Source organism: Hetaerina americana, unplaced genomic scaffold (genome assembly GCF_022747635.1).
Source record: "Hetaerina americana unplaced genomic scaffold, ioHetAmer1.1.p SCAF_46, whole genome shotgun sequence".
NCBI classification, from domain to species: domain Eukaryota; kingdom Metazoa; phylum Arthropoda; class Insecta; order Odonata; family Calopterygidae; genus Hetaerina; species Hetaerina americana.
The window spans coordinates 1368028-1391701 of record NW_027287052.1 but is presented as its reverse complement, the minus strand read 5'-3'; the positions used below and the strand labels follow the sequence as shown (position 1 = coordinate 1391701).

The 23674-nt window shown below is 39.3% G+C and overlaps 1 protein-coding gene across 1 annotated transcript in view; it reads right to left on the bottom strand.

Annotated features, from left to right (window-relative positions):
* The window catches only part of LOC139693281 (armadillo repeat-containing protein 8-like), a 37278-nt gene that overhangs the window by 9381 nt on the left and 4223 nt on the right, over positions 1-23674 (bottom strand). Inside the window, exons 6-8 of the mRNA XM_071591393.1 lie at positions 15642-15804; positions 13273-13701; positions 10866-11045 (exon numbers count right to left, since the gene is read on the bottom strand). Of these exons, the coding sequence (XP_071447494.1) occupies positions 10866-11045; positions 13273-13701; positions 15642-15804 (772 nt within the window). The remainder of the gene's footprint in view (positions 1-10865; positions 11046-13272; positions 13702-15641; positions 15805-23674) is intronic.

Below are 23674 nucleotides of genomic sequence, written 5' to 3'. Positions count from 1 at the left end.
ACTTTGGAGAATGTCGTTACTTTTGCTTTAATGCAGCTAATCCTCGTTCCATACTTCTCACACTAGTCCTGTGAAGCATACAATAACATATGCAGTTCATTGGCTGTCTTGAGTGTCTATTGCTTGAGCATCTGCTGACCTAATTGACTTAGATCACCCACTTTTATTCCCAGCTCCAACCTTTCCAATTTCTTCAGAATACATGTGTGTTGAAAAGTATGCATGACAGTGGGAAACCCAGTCTTACTTCCCTAGCAATCACTTCCCATTCAGATTCTCCCTCTGCTACACTAACCTCTGCCATCTGATTTCTTTACAAGTATCAATTTAGTTGCCTTTCCTTCCAGTCTACTCCAATATTCTGCATTATTTCCATTACTTACGCATTCTAAAAACCCATAAATCACTCAAAGACAACTTGATAATTTTAAACGATAGTCCTTTCTATTAATGTTCTCATCACTGCTATGAATTCCATATATTCTTGTGCCTTTTTTAAACCCGAACTGATCTTCCCCTAGGCATTAGCTTGCACTATTTTGTATCTCTTTTGATGATATTCTTTGCTGTACACAAAATTTACCTTTTAATCCTATATTCCTCGAATACCTTAGTCCAGCTTAATACTTTTTTGGGATTGGGTTCAAAATTAACCTAGGGAAGAGACTAGGAAACTAATAACTATTAGCATTAACTCAAAAAGAAATAGTTTTCCACGGTTTAGAAAACTGAGGGCTAATACTCGTCAATTACCAATTTATAAGCATACCTGGGCATAAACAGTTACTTAAATGAACATTCTGATAGCTTCTACTTTTGTACTATCTGGATTATCATGGCATATATTGCAGGTAACATGTGCGTGGCATTGGGTGTAATGTGTGTTATGCTGCTGTTTTGCTAAAGAAATATTTGTTGCACACTTCAAAAAAGTGGAAGTGAAAAGTTCACTATTCCCGTATTCTATCCAGGATTTCCATTAAATATGATGCTAGGGTTTCATTCAAATAATTTTAATGCACAGCAAAATCCAAGAAATACAATACCCAGTTCAAACTTTTGAAGTAAGCAACATTTACTTAAGCAAAACTACTGCATAAACAATTGTCCGTGCTGACCGTGGACTCACGCAGTGAGAGGGCATGCCGCCAATGTGACTGCTGCCCAGCTTCCAAGAGAAGGATTTCCCCTCTGCTGCGTTGGGTTGCGGTGAGTAAGAGCAGAAAACCTCAGAATGCCACAATGCAAGAAGAAATTGCCAAGGGTATTTATGCTGGGCTTGAAACAGAGAATCACCAATGCATAGATACAAGATTCACCTTTCTGCATAGGTTAACTTGTTACTGATATATCTGGAATTTGTAGCAAAAGGGCAAACATCCATATCAAGCATTTATTTGATTAAGTAGTAAAAACTTTTGTGAAACTACCCAGATGGATTCTTTTTAAATTTTTAAAACGTTTAAATTAAGAACAATAACTTGATTGGAATTTAAAAACATTAGCTCCCTGAGAAGCCTTGGTACATACCGATGAGTGATAAAAAATATGGAGACAGGGAAGTACGAAGGCAAAACCAGATTTGGATTAATGCACAACCCAACACTTCAGACAAATTTAAATGGGAAAGTAATTGCATTTGACCTTGATTTTAACTTTTGCGTTTAAATTGGATTCCAGTTCAATAAAAATTTATTTTTCCCTTAACACAAACTTGGCTCTTGCATCTCCTGTCGGTTGAGAATGGACAAATCTTTAACTGTGCAGACAAATTATTTTATTAAATTTTACATGCAACCTGCATTTTCTGCATGAAGTAAGACTAACTTAATAAAATTGTTATGATTCAGGATGAAAAAACACAAATTGGTAAAAACCACAATTAAAGAGATTTAAATCAATTAAAATTGCAGTGCTTGCATGCCCATGTTATACCACCTTACCACCAAGTAAATGAGAAAGGATTGGACCGACTCCGAAACACCTCCTGGCCAAATGCTCTTTGAGCTTGGGAAGAAAATGTAAGTGCCAATGCTGGGTACCAAGTCTCAACCCTAGGGTGGTGGGTGGGTGATGATGCCCCTCCCAAACTGTTGCAGGAGAGTGATGGTTGGATTTTCAACAAGGGGGCAAGCATTGTTATGGGGAAGACTTTCTCAACATTCCTCTTCTTCAGTTCTGAATTGCCTGTCTAAGTTGTTCCAACATCTCACAACACCAGACAGTGTTAACTGAGGTCCCAAGAGCCATGAAGTTGACCAACAATATCCCACTTTGATCCCAAAGCACAATTTCCACCAGACTGTATTTGTTTGAATGCTCACGGCTTGGGCAAAGAGGAATATCACCACTAACAACATTGCTCTTTGGTCTAAGGTGTCAAATAGAGCACACAGGTTTCATCACCCATAGCAAGTGATGATGACAAGCTCAAAGATGAGGTCCAATGCTTCCTCAACGACATGGCCACTAGTTGTTATCACATGTGCAAACAAAAACTGCCCAAAGCCTACAAAAATGCATCGCCCAAAATGGAAACTACGTAGAAGAATAGTGGAATGCTCAAGCTTTAAAATGATCTATCAATTATTAGTGATAAGTGTTTTTCTCTATTTCTAAAAACAACTAGAGACCTCAATTTCGGTATGACTCTCATGCATGAGTGCAAATTCAAATGATGTAGATTTTAATTTAATGTTTCTCTCAACTGGAAGATCTGAAAAATCACACAAAACAAGCACTTGGTGAACTTCCAGTGACCACACATAAAAAAATCCTGCGTTGCTGAGTTCATCAAAACTTCACCGTAAACAAAGGAAGCATTAAATATATGATCAGTGCTTCATTCACGAATAAATTACAATTTTTACAAGAAATAATGAGGGATTCACAAAATTTGTATCCTTCAGATTATTGCTTCTTGTGAAACTTCACTCATTCAAAAAAAAATTCTAAAACATTTATGTATGAGAGACAATTTCATTGGTGTTCGAATTTCCTTGTTTTGGAATTGTTTGGCACCATCCACATCACCCCACAAATATTAGAACTAACTTGTGAGGCTAAGAAAATAGTGTGCACTCAATGGAAGGCTTAATGACTAGTCACAAATTAGCCCTCTGTCAGCAGCCCATTTGTCCTTATCTATGAAGGGGGAGGTCTCTTATGGTTCATTATCAAGAGGGAGAAGGGGGAATAGAATGCAGGTAGAAGAGAGCCAAAAATGGCCTAGCAAAATCTAAGAATGACCCCATACATGCCCAGCTAATGATTTGTATGGGAACGATCCTATCTTTCGGTGACAAATTATAGTTTTATTAGCAACTTAAAACTTTTTTCACATTCAACTGTTGCTAAGTTATTTAATTTAACCTAAATCAATATATAAAATGCAATAATATTAGATTAATATCGGGATTACTATTGTTTAACATAGGCATCCACCAACAGTATGATTTATGACAAATCTAATGATATTTTAAAATACCAATAAATTAAACCATAAGTTCCAAATGCATACGTTTTCATCAAACATGGGCCACACGTGATTTAGCACCAAAGTGTTACCAAGGAGCTAGCAAACACAAAACAAACAGCAACTGCATTCTAAATTATACAGTGCAAATTGCAGGGGAGAAGTAAATGGAAAAAAAAAAAGGTACGCCTGCCTGCATTGAACACATTAGTGCAAATGAAAGATGGGGAAGCACCAAGGTTAAGCGGGCATTCTATCCTTCCGATTATCTTATCATAGGTGTGAGTGCGCACACATGTTATAGTGGCCGTCAAAGGGTGGAGACTAGGAGGAGGATGAGAGGGGGGGAGGGGCCGGGGTTTCTCACCTCGAGTGTTGACGCCACAGTTGGGGGGGACAGCATCTGGCAGGTGCAGATGCACAGCACGGATGATGAAGAGGAACAAGTCAACTCGGGCACTGCGGCCCTCTTTCAGAGCACACAGAGCATCGGTGGTGCGTTTCACAGGCATCCAACCGAGAGGGAACAATTACGAGGCCATTGACGACGTGACAACCAAGTGAGGGGGGTGGCAGAATAGGGGGAGAATGGAAGGTTGAGGGGTGGGGAGGGAGGAGGGGAGGCGAGGGATGGATGATCTACTGGTTAATGGACCCTAATGGGGTCCAAGGCAAGGACATGCTTCCACCGAGTGAATGGTGAAACACCAATGCCTTGAGATAAGTACCACATTTCAAAACACACCACATGAGGCATGGGAATGTTAGACCACACGCCAACAATTTCCAAATAGAAAAAACAAAAGCATAATCCTTGCAAAACTCATTTGAAGGGCAGTTGACATGCATGTACATTAAATAGTATGAACGTGTTAATGTGTCCGCACAGTTGAACCTCTAAAAGCCAAGCCCACACTTTTAATAGAACCTTGTAGCATAACTACCACATTGTCGCACAACTTCAATGAGTTTGCTGCGGTCGCAAAACGAAAGCCTAGCCTACGCGCAAATGTAAGAAAGTGGCAAAGAAGTTAAGCATGCCACTTTTAGCCTCTCACAACCAGCAGTGGCTATTTCTCGATCATGTCAAAGGATATTTAACGGTGAATGCGTGCATGTGGATGTACACACAGAGCCGACCTTATCCTTCTGTGGACCACTCAATTTTTGATAAGCACAGTAAACCCTCCCTTATCCACACCACATGATACCAGGGATTGTTTGGATAATCTAAGGTTATGACACACATAATCCCAAGAAAACGTTTTACCCCTTCAACAGTTTTTACACTTTGTGTTTGTGCCCCAAAGTGTAAGAGTATCCTGGTTAAATCTGAAATAAACTTAATTGAAAAAAACAATGTGAATTTTTTCCAAAAAATAAATTGGTAGTGATTCATTAGTCCCACCAATTAAACCCATGCTAACGTGCTTTTAATAGAATTTTGCCATTTATCTAATATATTTCCATGTTTGAGAGAAATCTAACTGATCTAGCTACTATTTTTATAAAAGAGCTTAACTTTAGAAAGAAGGTTTTTCTGTTGAATGACCCAAAACATAATCGCCACTGCTGTCTTGGTAAATTTATATGTTACCATCTACTATTGGAATAAATTTTTAGAAGTCACCAAAATATTAAAGAATATTGGAGCTGCTGTTGACTGATGCTGAAATACAATATGCAATCCCAAACTCCTAACAAAAACTTCCCTATCCAATTTCTCAAGAGACTTCATTTTGTTTAACGCTCAAAGTTATATTTGCTTTTATGCTTTCTTCCTTTGATACTTTTGTCAAATGTTACTTTGCTTTTCTGTCATAAGATTCCATAAACATTAAGTAACTAGGCACATAATGAAAAGTCACGAGGTCGCATGGACAGAATTAGGCATCTATTTCGAATGCAAGTGTCACCTCTGCAAAATGTGTGGCGTTTAATTGAACACAAGAATTTTGTTTCAAGTAGCAATAATTTAATGATAATTTCTTTTGTGCACGGCGGGAATATTGACCGAAATTACACAATCTTTTCAAGCATGCAGTGGAACCTTGCTTAGTGAGCACAATTCACCCCAGAATCTTAATAGCAAAACGACGTTCTTTTTTGCTGCAATTGTTCCAATATGAATAAATGTTAAATATGACTATGCATTATACAGTGAAAACATTATTTATGTAAAAGAGATATTCAAAGGCTTTATTATACAGGGTCCATACAATAAGTATCGTGAGTGGTTTGCTGTAAGCCTCAACGGAGTGGTAGATGGGGGTCCGACCGGTCGCCTCGGTAGAGGGGTCCCCCACCACTCAGGTGCACTTTACTTCAGTCCCCTCCAGGCATGTGTTGAGACAGGAGGTGGATTTCTGTGACGAGTCATTGCTTGCGGTGTTGTTGCACCAGCATGGAGCGCACCATCGAGCAACACTACGCTGTGAAGTTTTGCATCAAACTCGGGACAGCGTGGCAACGTTTTCTAACTCCCCCTACAGCCCCGACCTGGCTTCACCTGACTTTTTCTTGTTTCCGCGAATAAAAAGAGAGATCGAAGGATATCGGTTCGTCTCCATTGAGGCGGTTCAAGCGGCGACGACAAAGGCTCTCAACAGTATTCCGGAAACCGACTTCCAACGGGCTTCTGAGGAGTGGCAGACGCGCCGAACTAAGTGTATCGATGCAAGAGGAATGTATTTTGAATATTATTAAGTAATTTTAATGACAACTGCAATAAATTTTGATTTTTAGAACCAGTCCTGATACTTAATTTGACCCTGTATATAAATTGCATATAATCCTGAATAACTTCATATTTTCTTTTATTGCGGAATGAACCAACCTAGAATGCAAATTTGGTTTGTAGTAAACAAAATGATAATTTGATTATTTATGATATATTCCTCATTCCCTTTTACTAGGAAGATGTCTACACACACTTGTTTTTGCCAACGCTTCAAAATTTTGTTCACAGAAATCTTTTAAAAAGGGCACCCCTTGTTACAATTAAATACCTGTTTTGACAGGTAACCCTCAGAATCTACAAGGTCCACCACCAGCCTTAGAGCCAGAGGTCACTGCTTCACCATACCTTGCAAACGGTAGGGATGCCAGTTCTTCTCTTTAACTTCTTGGCTTCCCTTAAATACAGTGAACTCTCGATTATCCATGCTAATGGAGGCAAGATGAAGGGCAGATAAAAGAAAAAAATGGATAACAGAAATACGCGGCCTTGACATAAATGGATATAAATGCATACACGAAAACTCTTCTTTTTTCAAACCTTGAGATAATTTGCATTTTTGAGCAGTAGAATTTACAATTTTTAACTGTTTTTAGCAATTTATTGGTGGAATTATAGTTTCACAAGAGATCTGATACCTGATCAAGTGAATAGCAAAATTGCATTTTCCTCTGTTAGCTAAACCAATCACAAAGCCAGGAAAAAACCTACAACTGGCAAAGGGCAAATATTAATAGACAATCCCCGATGTGGATTCATATTCTTCATATGACGTACTGATTAAACTAATGTAATGTACGTAGTAGATGTCTTTTTTGTCACATAGTAAAGCTATGCATTTGCTCGCATTAGAGGAATATATAGATAGCACATAAATGTTGAAATTAGAACAATAAACACAAACCACAAATTTTGATTTTGTTGAGATTAAAAACTTTTAACCATATATTTCAAAATTTTATTTAAAAAAAAAGAGTATATCAAAGTTTCAAAGACTTTGATAATCCTCACAAACGTAGTATTATCAAAATTTCGAGGACTAGGGAAGAAAGTACTGGAATAATTGAAAGTTTAATGCTCCCTTCTTTGGTCATTTGAATATCTTGGCATCATCTTAAGGAAGTCGGCAAAACTCATTTTGGCCTTGTCACAAATGACGTTCTTGTTAATAGCATCGCCTTGCATTTGCTTTTTGTTTATCTACATGAGAAGCAACCTTTCAACCTCATTGAGAATATGTAAAAATTACATACATATTCTATTCTAAATTGCATACCACTTTGAAGCACCTATCTATCACCTAAATCTTGTCTTTGTTATTTTCGAGAATAGTGCAAATCACTGATTTCAACAATTTCAGGGTGTAATAATCATTTGCCTTGATTTTTACACACTGAAATTATTGAATTGAAATGCATATTAGTGGATGGCTCCATTCAAAGTTACTGTTGTGGCATCTCCCGCAGTTTCTTGGAACAAATCACTGACGCTTACCAATTGTACGTTACGTGCATGCTAGATTAGCCAAGCTCACACCATCTCCTTGCTTTTCGATGATTTTACTTTTCCTTTCTAGATTTATTTTCACATTCTTATGGCTGTCTTCTAGCTTTTTCTCCAGGGACATTTTTAAAACTATGCATAAAATATAATCATCCTTTGCACACAAAAAATCACAAATAATATGTGTCTCAAGAGAAGTTAGAAAACACGTAATCACATCACAGTTCTGGTAAGATGCTAACAGAATGAGTGCTTGATACTGAAGCAGAAGACATACAATCATTCCAGGATTTCCACTCTCCACGACACTCATCATGCAAAATATCACTCGCTAAGCAAATCATCTTGAAAACATAATTTGGCCGGTATTGTGAATAACTCATTTTGTGCGGTGCTTGTTAAGCAAGGTTCCACTATAATTGCAAAAAAAACCTGCATGCTAAACATGCATTTGGCCACCTAGGCGGTCCAAACTCTTTATGGATTATACAGTAGTCTGGTTCAGCCAGGTCTAGATTAGTGAGGGTTTACTGTACAGCAAGCTCAGCAACCACGATGGTTGGGGAAAGGAACTAATGATAAGATGACAACTCAAACTGTGTAAAGAGAATAGATGTGGATGCGCAGCACTCATAGCCTTTTGATAAAATTTAATGCATTGACATATGGGATGGAATAGATTAAAAAATGGAAACTGAGACAATTCTTCAATGAAATACTTGGCAACATTGCTCAAATTAATAAGTCAAGATCATTTGTGCAAAAGTTTCAATGCTATCCAATAATAATTTAAAACTATCCAGCAAATTAAGATAGTCTTACAAATTAGCATAGCCCTCCATCACAGAATCTGCTATTATTTACACCCTCACCACTAAAGAATGTGGATGTTGTGATAACCTCTCTTAATCATTCTCTATCCAATATGTCTAACCTCTAAGATCTCTAAGTCTGGAGCCTCTAATCTCTGAGACGAACTAGTGATGGAAAATATGGAACAAGAAAATGCTTGCAATGGTGCAAGTTCCAATTTTGCCGCAAAAGACTACGCTAGTCTTCGTCCAAATGCACATGTGTAGGTGATGCTGCTGCTGTGCTTGGGAGGTTCTGCTGTGGGCATGACTTTAGATGGGATCACAAACGGGGTAACTTCACCCAAAAGACACTCAAACTCCAATAATTTACTCATGACTAAGATGATTTATAACTAAGTTTAAGTTTTACCATAGAAAAATTACAACAGCATAAAACGGGACTTTTCATTCCATTGAGATTTCCTAACATGCTAAAAATGAATAAATTTTGCATATGTACAAGAATATTTTAGCAAATAAATCTACTTTTCATTGCTCAATGGAATTGCGATGACAATAAGTGATTGCAAAGGCTCCATTCTCTTAGGTTTATTTCATTTGTTGTGGGCCTATACTGACAACAGTTTTGCTTCAGCAATAGCTACTGCCCATCTTCATGTCAAGAGATACAATGCATGTACACATCTTGGCCATCCTTATTTAAGCTGCTTGATGGTGATGCTGGGCTCTGATTGAGTGGTTTTTGAAACATTTTTTCCACGTGAGGTGCTCCTCCCTCACAAATATTCCTGGCCTGGTAAACTGACTCCTTCGAAACCACCCAAGCTTCCTCCATATTTTAACATTTAGTCAGACTCTGACCAGTCATGTTCCACAATGGATGGAAGACGCAAGTTGCTGCAAATTTCAACAGAGAGGATATTACCACCTCCACTATATGTGGAAATGAATGTTTCAAAAACCACCCAATCTGAGCTGAGCATCACCATCAAGTTGCCTGCGAATAGTCTAAATCTACACAGTGTATCGTTTGATCTAAGGTTGGACATCAAATGATACCCTGGAAACAACAAACAAGGTGAAACCAGAGACCTTGTAGCCTTTGCAGTCTGGACAACAAGAAAGCGCTCACAACAACCCTAAATGATTGTCTAAATTAAGTCAAGTAGCTAGCCAAAAATGTTAATTCATGCTTCAAGAGAAAAATGGCAGAGCTAAAAACAAATGCTTTTATTTATGCCTTTTTATATTGAATTTTGACGTTTCCACAGGCACAATGAGAGAATAATAGACAAGCCACAATCGTCATTTTACACAAAAGGTTTTGTGGGCCTTCAGAACTTATAATAGATCAATACCATTGAGAGTTGGATACCACCCAGTGCACATGTGAATAGGGAAATGAGTTTACTGGTGATTCTATTTTCTCCTTCTTTTCCTTGTCCCTTCATTTTAATGGCTTTATTGGCCTGAACATCCCTTTCAAACCTGCAAACCATCATGTGGATAATGGATCCAGAATTGCATCAACATTGAGAAGGAATTTGAAAAATTTATCTCCACAAAACAGATGATCTGGGGCATTGGGAAAGTACTCTGGAAGTGCACCATTAAATTAGCAACGACATGTTGGTTCACAGACTTAAAGAAGAAAAAAAATGGAGATACTGAAATTATAAGTGGTCCATGATTTTAATTAGGAATACTAATGACCATTTAAGTCAAACTAGAAGAGGAAAACCAGGAGCAATAGCGCATCATCTTAAATGAGATACCTTACATTGAACAGATTCAGGTGGGATTTAGTGGAAGTTATGAGAAAAACAAAATTTGCACTTATCCACAGATTCATTTGTAATGTACAATGCATTTCAGTTCACCAGTCATGTACCTGAGGATGGTTTGATGAACTGAAACGCTTTGTGCACTACAAATAAATCTGTGGAAAAGAGAAGCCTTAATTTCCCTTCTGGTGGCGCTATCTCCACACTGCCTGGAATCCCTCTCTCCAACCCTGAAGGAAGCTCATGCATTGATCAGGGAGGAATGGTAAATCAGAGGACAACTAAAGATGGACCAATGCACAATCGCCCAAATTGAGAGAAATTCAAGAGCTATCTATTACTGAGGGTCCACTACCAGCAAAATTTGGCCATCCTTTATGGAAATAATACTAAATGAAATTGACACCTAGGATTCAGTGTGGACCCAATGATGAGACGTCCACATCCGGGTCTTTGAATAAAACTATGCACGTTGACGGAATTAAGCACCCCAGGAATGTGATGCTGGTGCTCACATCAAGGGGAGGAGGGAGAAATGCAAGGTAGGTTACCTGAAAGGTTGTTCGGAGTTGCTGCACAGATCTGGAGAGTGAATGGAGGCACCGTACAGCAGCCAAGCGAACCTTTGGACTGCTGTCCTGTAAACCCGCGACTATGTGCTCCATTAGGTTGTCCGTGTCAATGATCTTCTTCCGGATGTCTTCGTCATTGGCACCAAGCGACGCAAATGCCTAAAATATTTCAGTGTGGACACATTAGAGATATCCCTAGACTGTAAAAGTATGAACTCTTCTTCACATTACTTCCATCCAAAAGGAGAGCAAAAAACTTAACTCATTGCTAAAACATGCTTTCAAATATCATTAAGATTTTTTAAAATTCCTTTATCGATTCTTTTTTTTCACTCAGCAAAAAATCACAATACTTATTTCAGTTTGTTTGGGTGATAGGATATGTTTAAACCAAATTTTTAAAACAAAGCATGAAATGTTAAATATTTCACCACTTAAATCTTTAACTGATTGAGCTCCCTAATGACTGATTAAAAAGTAATGCAATTCACCACTGGGACCACCTTCACCTATTTGCCACGAGAATTACCATTCTGAAAACAATCAGATAATACACTTAAGGCAATTGCTGAGCAACCAGTACAGTACTATCGAGATTTCAGTAAGTTTCTATCAAAAGACATTAAGATGGCATAACATTGAGCTGTAGACGGAGCATTATGAGAATAATTGCCTTAGCAAAAGAGGTTTTTCAAAGCAAATGAAAACTGGTGACCGCTAAATATGGGGCCACCACTGCAATTCTTTTAAGGAGATATTGGGACAAGAGTTAACTGGAACAGCATATGCAGTATGCTCCATGGCTGAGTGAAAAATAAGATGAGATCATTTTAAGTTAACCACTGGAAAAAGTGCATTATTATTAGCCCATGACTAGGTAGTAAATGCAACAGATGATGATGATGCTTACATAACTCAAGATACTATGTAAAAATAGTTCAGGGGTATAGAGATGAATTTTTAAAAGATGGAGTATTTGGCTGTGCAAACTGAAGGTGAAGATTTGGATATTGACGGAAACATTGCCATAAAATGTAATAAGTTCTCAGTGTAGCATTCATTATTTTCATTAATCAGGCTTTCAGTTCTACATCCTAAAATTCTCTTTCATGGCATGCCTATGGTGTTCAGCAGAACCAATACCTAATATCATTCCAGTTCAACGGGAAAATTTAGAAAAAAAATTTTCTTTGGTCAACTTTTTGTTCAGTGTTTAACTAGGTTTATACCAATAAATTCAATGTGTTGAATGATTCCAACAATAAGTATTTTACTCATAAGAGTTTGAGGCGTCATTTCACTTTTTAGCCCACATCAAGTTTTAAAACACGCTGTAAGTATTATGTAGGAGTTATAAGTTGCTGCAGAGACAGTGGAAGACTTAGGGCAGGAGATGACAGGTTGTCTTCAGCCAGAGGGGCTATTTCCATTGGCGTTACATTAGGAACTTTTGATACATGACTCATTAAAAATATACATGCGATAAAACTAGGATTGGATTGTCCTATATATGGTATACACACTGGATCTAAATGTTACATCAGCTAAGTTTTAAGACATTGTGCAGGATAACAGAGACAAACTTACAATTTCCAGCTTAACAAAGATTTATTCTGGACTAGTTTTGATGCAGTATATCATTTTCAAGAGGACTGGTAAAGACTTAATAATAATGTAGAACATCGAAACTAGTCGGGAATAAATCTTTATTAAGTGGAAAATTGTTATAGTCTTGGTCTCTGTTATCATGGAACAGTTCCACCACATCACACTGTGGTTTACCCGTGCATCTGTATTTTACATTGTGCAGAGTGTAATCAACAAAGAATTTGTTCTCACTGGCAAACTAAGTGCAATGTACAAAAATATTTTAATGGAATGACATTTAGAGACACCGAAAAGGAATTTGACATGCTAGACTGATGGACGTTTTTGAACCTGGTGGCCTGTCCCCATGGAAAAACAATGCCACATCCTACATTTGGACAATTGTCAAGCAGTTTTTGGTCAACCTAAGCGTATCTGTGCCTGGCCATCCCCGCCAGCACTTATGGACCCCGAAATGAACACCTACTCACAGGGTAATTTCTCTGTATTATTCCCAGACATCCAGTAGCCTGTACATTGACCTACATGACAAGGATGACTTCTACAAAGACCTTAAGAAACTGTACAACTGGCCCACATCAGTGAGCTCAATCAGAGGGTTTGAATGTTATCTAAAGAATTAAAGTATCACGTTTTAAAACTAGGCACGATAGAATTTATTTTCCTGGTGCAGCATACAAGCACTTCTCTCATAATTCAGTTCAGGCACGGGGATTATTAGACTGGCCCTGGCCGTGGGTATATACAGGTATATATATCACTAGAGAGCTTCACAAACCCTGAAGGCCGCCTGCTTCATGTCCTGTGCTTCCTTTTCGAGACGGATGGCATTGGCGGCTGTAGCAGTCATGCCGGCAGGCGAGCCGCTCATGAGGAATGATGAAGGGGGCGAGGAGGGGAGGGAGGAGAAGTGGTGCACCGCAAGGGGGTCAGACGAGGGGTCGAGGGGGGCAGCAGGGGGAGGCGGAGGGATTGACGAGGACGAGGGAGGGGGGGGCGAGGAGGCGGTCCCATCGGCACCATTGTTGTTGTTGGTCGTGAGGCCACGCGCACCGGGATGGCGCAGGAACTCGGCCAGAGTGGGCACCAGGTGGTTGGAGATGGACGCCAGTCGCTGCAGCTCCGTGTCCACCTCTGTGAGGTACGCCAAGGTCTCAGCAGCCAACACACGCTCTCCTGGGGGACGGTCCTTTTTGCACAGCCTCACCTGGGGAGACAGCAAACGGGGGAATGTGAGGAGAGGATCCCTTGAGAGCACCTTGGAAAATTGACACATTCCCTGTTCTTTTAAACCCTCAAATTATCCCAATAAATTAAAAATAAAAGCTCATCATGTTGATGGAGATGAAAAATGTTAAATAAAAAATCTGCAAATCAAAAAGTCAATGGATAAGCCTTTGCAATTTGCACATGTTTGGAATCTGCTGAAGGTTATGATAATCTTCGAGCATGCATCAAATCTACTTTTCAAAGAAAGTGCAGTTTGGAATTCTTCGTATCATATATAAAATTTTCTTATGAGGACTGGCCTTCACATGGGGCCAGCAGCACAATTTTTTCTTTAGATGGTTTTCATATTTATGAACAAAGATCATGACAAGCAAACGATAATTATTACTAACTTATTACATCAACAAGGCGAGGTCACTGCTAAGATATGGCAGATGGAGAGTAAGGATATGCAGTGCTAAGAAAAAGAGTAAGACAAGCATAGGAATGTCCATTTTCATCCATGCTCATCAACTTACATCAATATGAAGTTGTAAAAATGGCATGGGAGGATATGTAGATTGGAGTAAAAGTTGGTGGAGAATTCATAAAATCAGTTTGACTTAATCTGTAAAGTTAAAAGCCTAGAAACAATACATTAATATTTTATAGAAAGAAAAGAATTTCATGGGAATTCACATCATATTGGGGGACAAAGGGATTCAGGAACTACCATCAGCAGGGTACCATATTTTCTACCAGGGGCATCAAAGGTGTTGGAACTGAAGTTACATGACCCTAGGATTAATTACAGTTTTTTCTTCTCCGATTTCCAGTTCTGCATAGCATGTCTTAGAATGGTGGCAGTCTCTCATATGAGTGGTTAATACTTCATCCCCTCCTATTTAATATGCTAGCAAACTTGTGGTTGGTAAAATTAACACTTGTTTAAAACTAAGTTTGGTCCTAACATGTACATATGTATGGAAATTGGCGTGAGTTCTCCCTATGATGAATCTTTGAAAACCACCTTGTACATGGTATTCAAGGATTTTAAGCCAATTTTTCATCTTTCTTCATCCCTTAGACACCATTCCTCTCTCATCTCTCCCTCATCCCTTACTTTTCCAACCTGTAACTTGCAACCCCATGTCACACCTATTTTTATGGATCATGAAATTTTTGTTTGGATGTAGATATGATGTAATAATTATCACCAAACCACACAATTATCATCCAGTAGGTCAGTTTGATAGGTGTGGGTAGAGCTGACCTAGTATTAAACCTAATGTTGGGTGAAATTTGCAAATCAAGGTAAGGTGGGCCAGATCCTTTCCCTGTGCTGCCTATATAGTTTCCCAGGAAGTCCTGGTACCTAAAAAATCACATCACTTGGGTAAAGATGAGGATACCCAGAGGTGTGCCCAGGAATCAAACCTGGGCCCTCCAGTCAGCAATCCAATGCTCTATCCCTTGGACTAACACGTGTCTATGATTTAATACAGGTAAGAAATAAAATTAACATTTTCAATGTATGTATTACAGTGAAAAGACAAAAAAAAAGTGCTTGGGATATTAGAGGCCGCATTAAACAAAGGTAATTGTCCAGGATTTAAACCAATGGGCTGCCAGAATAGCTTGAACCGGACTGTCTTACATCAACTTCATAAGTAACTGCCATATATAAAGCTGTAACTAATGACTACTTCAATGAATGTTCCTATTCAGTCAAGCAACAAGATCCGTTGGCATGCTCTTGCAAACGTTCATACGCCTCCATTGGTCCCTTATCACCATAGAAAATAGAATACGAGAAAAATGCTGGAGCAGGCTTAAACTTTGGCCTAGTCAAGTAGCTACACACCTATGGAAAACTAACAATATTTTCTAACATGCCAAAGTCAAATTAAATTAATAAAGATTTTTTGTTAATCTCACAAGACAAGGCAGAGTCTTGTACAGGATCTTGGTATCCTCAGCACTGATGGCACCTGCACGATGCATGTACGTGAGACACCTAGCAGCACCCATCTGCATCTCCGAAGGCTTATCCCTTGCCATTAGGGTCACCAGCAGGTCAGGCACTGACTTCCCACCATAACTGTAGAGAACAGAACATTTAGACTACAAAAAGCACACCAACCAAGTGCACTTGATCACTAAGTGAACACTGAGACAATATATATCAGCATTTATGCAGTCAACCTATCCCATGGGCGGCCTTCCTTGACATGGGGGCTTAAGCGCAGCAATGAGCCCTAGAGCTAGCTGGCGTGAGTGATGAGAATTACTCTTTGCTGGGTGACCCATGCTAATTGGGTCATACATGGAAGTTCAATATAATAAATTTGAAACTCCAATAGCCGTAAACAGTTTACCTTTCTAAACAAATTTTTTTCTAAACTATTTTGGACAAAGACCATTATTTCGAAAAAGTCAGTATTTTGTTGTCAAACGGCTCTTACTCTGAGGTCAAAAGGAACCCAATTAACAAACTTGTGTCCCAGTGTAAATCTGTCCTAAATGATTGTCCTACTGTTATTGATAAGAAGACAAAATTTAAACTTTACGTGTCTAATCCCATTTTACCCAGACTTTATTGTCTCCCCAAAGTCCATAAGACAAACTGCCCCATGAGACCTATTGTTTCTAGTATTGATTCACCCACCTACCTGTTATCTAAATGGTTGGTCTCCCAATTCTCAAGCCTTAACTTCGTTAGCCCTCACTCAGTTAAGAATAACGTAGACTTAGTGAATAAAATTAAAGAACATAACTTTTCAGAGGGTGAAATCATGGTGTCATTTGATGTCGCTAACTTGTTCCCTAGTGTCCCCATTGATATTGCCATCCAAGCATTGGAAAACTGGCTTAAATCGCTTCACTTAGATTCCAAAACAGTTGACGAATATGTCAGACTCACCAATTTGGTGATGAACCAAAATTATTTTACGTTCCAAGGTAAATTTTACAGACAAGAGTTTGGAACTGCTATGAGCAACTCACTTTCTCCCTTCTTGGCCAATGTGTTCATGTCTCACTTTGAGTGCACTTTTAAAGAAAAATTCAGCTACTTCCCCGCGGTTTATTTACGATATGTTGACGACATCTTCTCTGTATTCGATACGACTAAGTGTGAACTTAATGACTTTGTGAACAATCTCAATAGTCTTTTCCCTTCCATCAAATTCACGGTTGAAACCGAAAAGAATAACATCCTCCCTTTCCTAGACCTGTCCCTCAATAGATCGAATGATAAATTACTTTTTGACATATACCGGAAAACCACACACACAAACAACTACATCCATAAACATTCTTTTAACCATCCCAGCCACAAATACGCTGTCTACCATTCTCTCATACACAGAATGTTAAATGTCCCTTTGGAAACCATGGCTTACAATAAAGAATTAGAATACATTAAAAATATTGCCAAACTTAATGGTTTCCAAGAATCACTGATTGACAACATATTAAAGAAACACAAATTAAAGAAATTAATTTCCACGGCCACCACACACAAAAAAGACGCAACAAAGAAATACATTAAATTACCCTTCTATCCTCAGTTAACCAGAGGCATTGAAAAAATTTTCAAGACTGTTGACACGAAAATTTCTTACACCAACAACAGCAAACTAAAACAGCTCCTAGGAAACACCAAAGACAAAATACCTACAACAGAGAAGTCTGGCATTTACCAAATCAACTGTGGGACTTGCCAAGCTTCTTACATAGGCCAAACACGCAGAAACATTCTTACGAGATATAAAGAACACTACGCCCACTACAAACACAATAAACCAGACAAATCCAGTATGGCACAGCATTTAATTGAAACAGGACACCACATGACAAAAGACAATTTTAATCTCCTAAAACAAACTAAGAATAATTTACTTGACGCTTATGAGAGCAATTTAATTTTCAAAAACAGAGACAATCTCCTAAACAGTGAAACAGGACCTATATCATATTCCTCTCTTTTCTCCCTGTTAAATTTAAAATGCCCTTAGTTCTTTGTAAACCTACAGTCTCTTCAACGTTTGTGCTTCTTTTCCTTTTTCCTTTCCCTTCACTAACCGTCATTTTTCCGTTCTTGTGGTATTCCCTTCCTCTGTAACGGTTTTCCCACATCCTCAACGGTTATTTGTTGTAGGTTGCCTTTCACTTTTCCCTCCCCCTTCTACGTTCGCTTAGCGGTTGTGTTAAGCTTCCCTTTCACTTTTTCCCCTTCTTTGCAACGGTCATTTCTTTGACCGTGTAATTCCCCCCCTCCCCCGCACTACATAACCTATCGTTTCAAACTCCTCCACTATCAGCCTCGTCCATTGGCTCTTGTCTTTTTCACCACCCCCCCCCCTCCCCCACACATGTAACACTATATATTCTTCGGATTGCCCTTACCCTTTCTCACTTCGACTTGTGTTGTAGTGACGATTACCCTTCAGTACGCTGAAGAGGGCTACTTTGTGGCCGAAATACGCGTATTCGTATTCACCTTTCTTATCCTCTCCTTTTTTACCTTTTACCCCTTTTACCTACCTCATTTTCCTTTTTTACCTTTACCCTTTTTGACTTGTGGCGCTAGCCAATTAATTTCATTTTCACTTTGTTTAGAAAGGTAAACTGTTTACGGCTATTGGAGTTTCAAATTTATTATATACTACTAGCCGTAAGAGCTCATTTCTATCAATATGGAAGTTCAACACAAGCTTCTTTTTAAAGAGAGGTGGCTACAAAAGCATTTGACAATTACAGTCAACGCAGTAAAAATACAGCAATTTCAAGTGAGGGTATTCTATGGAAAGAAATGAAATAAAAAGTAAAATAAGATAAAATAAATCCTCACTAATCTGGAACCACTTAATTCAGACAAAAGCCCAGCCATGAAGTTGGAGCGGTTTCCTATGGGGTAATAAGATGACTTCACTGTAGTACTTTGCCAAAAAATATTTTTCTTTCAAGTTTCTCAAGACATGGATGAGGAACATGTTAACATATAACTCGATTTTTCCAGTAATACTATAAATTATGAATTGCTAGTGCTTCAGGAAGTAAATAATCAACTTGTTCAAATAATCAAAATGTTACACATTGCATAGTCGGGACACTTAGTTAACAATTAATGGTGAGTTCTTTCCATGTGTATTAATAACTTCTTCAGAGCATATCTAATTTTGCTGAGTTCTTCTGGCAGTGAAACGATGCAACAAAAATGGCATTCTAAAGTGTGATGCTAAAGAACACACATAGCTTTGAACAGTGTAGACAAGGTAAGCTTCTTGAGAAGTGGGAAACTGACCCTGAAAAAGAAGATGGATATAAACATGGTAATTCATCTCAAATTTGGTTTTAAAATTTTGAGCATCAACTGAAAGCCTCGAAAAACTATAATTTAACCGGAAGATGAAAAGCTAGAAGAAACCATTCTTTGGTGGTACGCACAGCACCAATCAAGTGATAAATGTATTGATGGCACTGCAAGATGCAGCAAAAAAAACCAGCACAATCGTGACATGTAGAGCTTCACTACAAGTTGTGGTTGGTCACATTGATTTAGAAGGTGACAATGTTTGGGATAAAAGTTTGAGATGAAGTGATTAGTGCTCATAGTGACAATGTTGAGAGTTGTGAATTAAATTACATGCATTGATGGCTGAATATAATTTGCAGCTATTTCAAATCTACAATGCAGATGAAGCAACCCTAAGATAAGAGTGTTCCCAGAAAACACTGACGTTAAACAGAGTGAATCATAAAAAAAAATCTTTTGCCCAATCATTCAATCTTTATGTCCGGCAGAGTGCTTTAGCCAGTTAAGCAAATGGAACATGATGTTATGAAGTAATACCATACGCACAATGCCACAGGTATTCACAGGCATGCGAATTGCACCATATCTCACAAGGTTGAAGCCAACTTTAAACACTTGGGTATTTAACCTTTCACAAATTCTTTAAAACAGTGGGGATGGCAAAACAGTAACTTTTAACAGAGTTAATTTGCATTGCAATGCAACAATTTCAAAGTGTGAAAATCATTCACCTTGAATAGGACTCAAAACTCTAAGCCCTCGAGACATTCAGCCATTCAAACTGAACTTGATGGCTTTCACCCTTCGGTCATTCCTTGGTCCTAAACCATAATCCCCTACCTGACTACGATTTCCTCGTTAACCTAACTTTGCATTAGGATCCCTCATCACTATCAATTGCTTCTCTCCAGGAACACCCACAATCATTTTCTCTAATTATATGTATACCCTGTAAACTTCTTCCTCACTATGATTGTTTGGTGGCATGTAACCCTGGATAATAGCTATGTCTATTGGTTTAGCTTTTACTTCTATTAATAATGTTTGGTCACCATATTGCACTATTTTTTCAATGCGTGTTCCTACCATTATATTCAATACATACTATTGCCACCCCTCCATGGAGTTCTACCCATACTCTGCATATTACTCTCTATCAAACTATTAACTACACATTACTAACTATTGCTCCAGTAGCCATGATATCCCACATCTGTAAAATACTTATATTTCCTCTCTTTCTATGCCTGACATTATACTTTCTAATTTCCGTTCCAAATGTCAACCGAATATTCCATGTCCCTGTCAATACTGGTTTCGTCCCCTTCTGTGCTGCCACTGTTAATTTTGCTTTGCAAGGATTTTAAGGATATTGTGAGATGACGACCACTGAATTCTTGCCTCCCTTGATTCCGAGCAGGGGAGGCAAGAATTTTGATTTGCTGTGAACCCGGGCCCTCTCGGCAGGAAGCCAGTACATTAGCCACCACAAAATCGCAATCCACAAACATGCCAAATAAATGACATAATATCTCAGATAATATAGCTAATAACATATTAATATTGTTGATTGAAAGTACCCTAGAGTGTCTGAGCTTATTTCTGAGGACATTCTGCCATTTATGATATTCACATAGATTTTGTCAACTTTACAACAATGTTTTACAATTTATGCTCCCTGCTTGCCATGTAAGGTCATTTAAAGTCTGTAATGTCTGTCAATGTAAAGTAAAGTATGCTCGTGAATAATGGTGAAAAATACTCCCTGGTGTTACATTAGAAATATTTTACAGTCAATCCCGATTCTAATTCATCCAAACCTCAGGCCCTGTATATTCTGAGGGACCCTCCCCCCTCCTCTCCATCACCTTCCCACAACGTACATGTGACCAGTGATCCCTTGCCCCCTACTCATTGGATTTTTCCTTCCTTTCCCCCTCTGCACACGGAGACCATGCTTTCCCGGACAAAGTGGTAAACCCCGAGTCCCCACCCCCTTTCCTCACGGACGAGGATGGAAGGTTCACCGCTGCGGGACAAACCACACCCCCCCTATTCGGCATGTGCTAGTGATAACATTCCCTCCAACACCCTTTCCTTTAAACCTCGCCAGGGCGCCCCCTTAAAACTATACAGTGATCCCAATCTTTACCCTTTAACTCAGTACTTATTTGTGTATTGATACCTTGTTCCCAGACCACAACCATGGGGAAAAACCCCCGATCCCATCCTCTTCCTCCGCGGCCCGAAGAGCTTTGTGCCGCACCGTGGGACACCCTCAATGAGACACCCCCCTCCATTCGGCCACGACGCGCTCTCCGGACTCCTAGGGTCTTTGCACCTTGTCTTCCCCAACCCTCTCCCCCCCCCACTCACTTAGTCACCCATTCTGCCTTCCACCTTCCCCCCTCTTCCCCTCTTTTCCTCCACCCTCCCCTTACTTGCCTTTAATCATATATATACTGGACTCTGGAGGTTTAACTGTCACCTGATGATGATGTAGTAACATTGAAACCAGTCACATTAAAATTTATTTTTGTGGAAAATTGCTATTTTTAATTAAACAGCTACAAATTAGGCATCGGCCTGATGGAGGGAGGTGACACCATGAAGGCAGGAAAAAGGAGTTATTAAGTAGATAACAAAGGCTGTATGGTGCTCAGCCGTTCATTCTAGATATTGTGCATGCTATTTCGCAGTTGAAAAGGATGAGTGGGAGACGTCCAGAGTAGGACACAAGGAGGACGTAGTAGTAGTAGTAGTTTTGAGGGGAGGCGACCGACAGCTGAGGTCATTTGCGCCAAAGGGGATGGACAGGAATGGATGAAGGGTGGAGAGAAACCCGGCATCGGCATTAGCCTACTCTTTATGAAAGGCGCCAAGGGGTCCGCAGTTTAACGTCCCATCCGACGGACGGCCTACTCACTCAAAGTACCCTCCACAAAGCACCTCAAGTAGGGATCGAGATACCTCTGAAAAATATTCAACACTGCCGGGATTTGAACCCACGCCCTCTGGGTGGGAAGCCAGTACGTTAGCCCCCGCACCATCTCGATCCCCACAAGGAGGACATTAATAGGGGGTTAACGTTGGGGTAAAATGCATTCACTTACGATGGAGACAGAGGAGTCTTTGCTGTGAAGCACCAGTACCTCCATTACTTCTAGGATTGTTTCAGAAACAGAGCACACGAAAGAAAACTTTTACTCAGTAATTTATTTCTTTCCACATGAAGATGGAATTCCCCAAAAATTCATCAAAATTTCACAAATTTCTACCGCAAAATCACGATGGTCACAAAAATTAAAATTAATCCTTTCAATGATGGGACCTGGTCCAATGAAGTGGGTGCCGGGGTTGGCCGTGGGGGAGGCCAGAGGGTTGTGAGACCCCCTGGAGCCTTACCTCGGCCATCATCGCACTGTTGAATTGGGAGCAGCAGAAAATATGACAGAAAAGAGTCCAGTCACCATCAGTACAGGGATTTGGAATGTTAGGGCATTAATGGGGTCAAGGAAGTAAGAGAACATAACACTGGAGGTGGCGAGAGGAAAAATGGACATGCTAGGGTTGATCAAGGGGGGATGCCATGATGGTGGGAATTATTGGAATGATAGTGCAGAGTAATGTACAGCAGACGGAAAGAGAGCCAGAAGCAGTAGTTTTGAGCACTGAGGAGGCAAGAAGAAACATGATTAACATAGGTCAGCTGATTACCAGAATACTATAAGTAGAAGTAAAACCACAGCCAACAAAAAAACTTGGTAAGTTAGTCAAGTCTAGTCAAGGAAATAATGTAAATGATTACGGGAACTAGAGTAATGGGTTGAAGATTTCCCCTTGTGTATCTTTAATAGTGATGCAGGATAAGAATGTGGTGGTGAGTGAAGGGGACGGTGAGAATGAAGTAGGGAAGGACATCTGAGGGACAAGGAATGCACAGAAGTAGAAAACAATTTGAAGTCAAAGGGAAAGTGGTTTTACCATAATTATTACCTTATTCAGACACAACAAAGACCTGGTAAGAAAGAAAATTACGGGAAAATGCAGGAAATAAATGGAATATATCAGGAGGAGATTCAAGAAGATGTTGCTCTGATTATATAATCGTTTGGCACAGATAAAGGAAGTGTCATCAAGTTGCAGTTTTCTGGGAATGATGTGGATTCAGATCATATGGTAAGCAATATCATTCCATGAAACTAAATTCAAGACGGAGAAGAGAGAAAATTCAAAGCTTTAACTGAGCTGCAACGAAATCAGTACCAAAAGGTAGGTCGAAAAATCAAGTAAGGACAATCAGATCTAGTAGTAAGTAGGGAGAAACTGAAAAAATGACGATGAAAGCCACAACTGATAAATCAGGAACAGGCAACAGGAATATGAAGAGGAAACAAGGGCAAAAGATTACTTAGAGGAAGATCAGTTTGGGTTCAGAACCGGTATGCGGGGGGCATGCAAGATGCCACCGTAGTTATGAGATCATTGATGGAAACGAATTTAGAATGAATATCTGCCAAATCTCAGTTATCAACCCAAAGGTTGGTTTGGTAGGTGAGGGGAGAGCTTACCTAATACTGAGCCCTGTGGCGCGACGTTTGTAATTCACAATCAGGGTAGGGGGACCATTTCCTTTCCCTTTGCCGTTTCC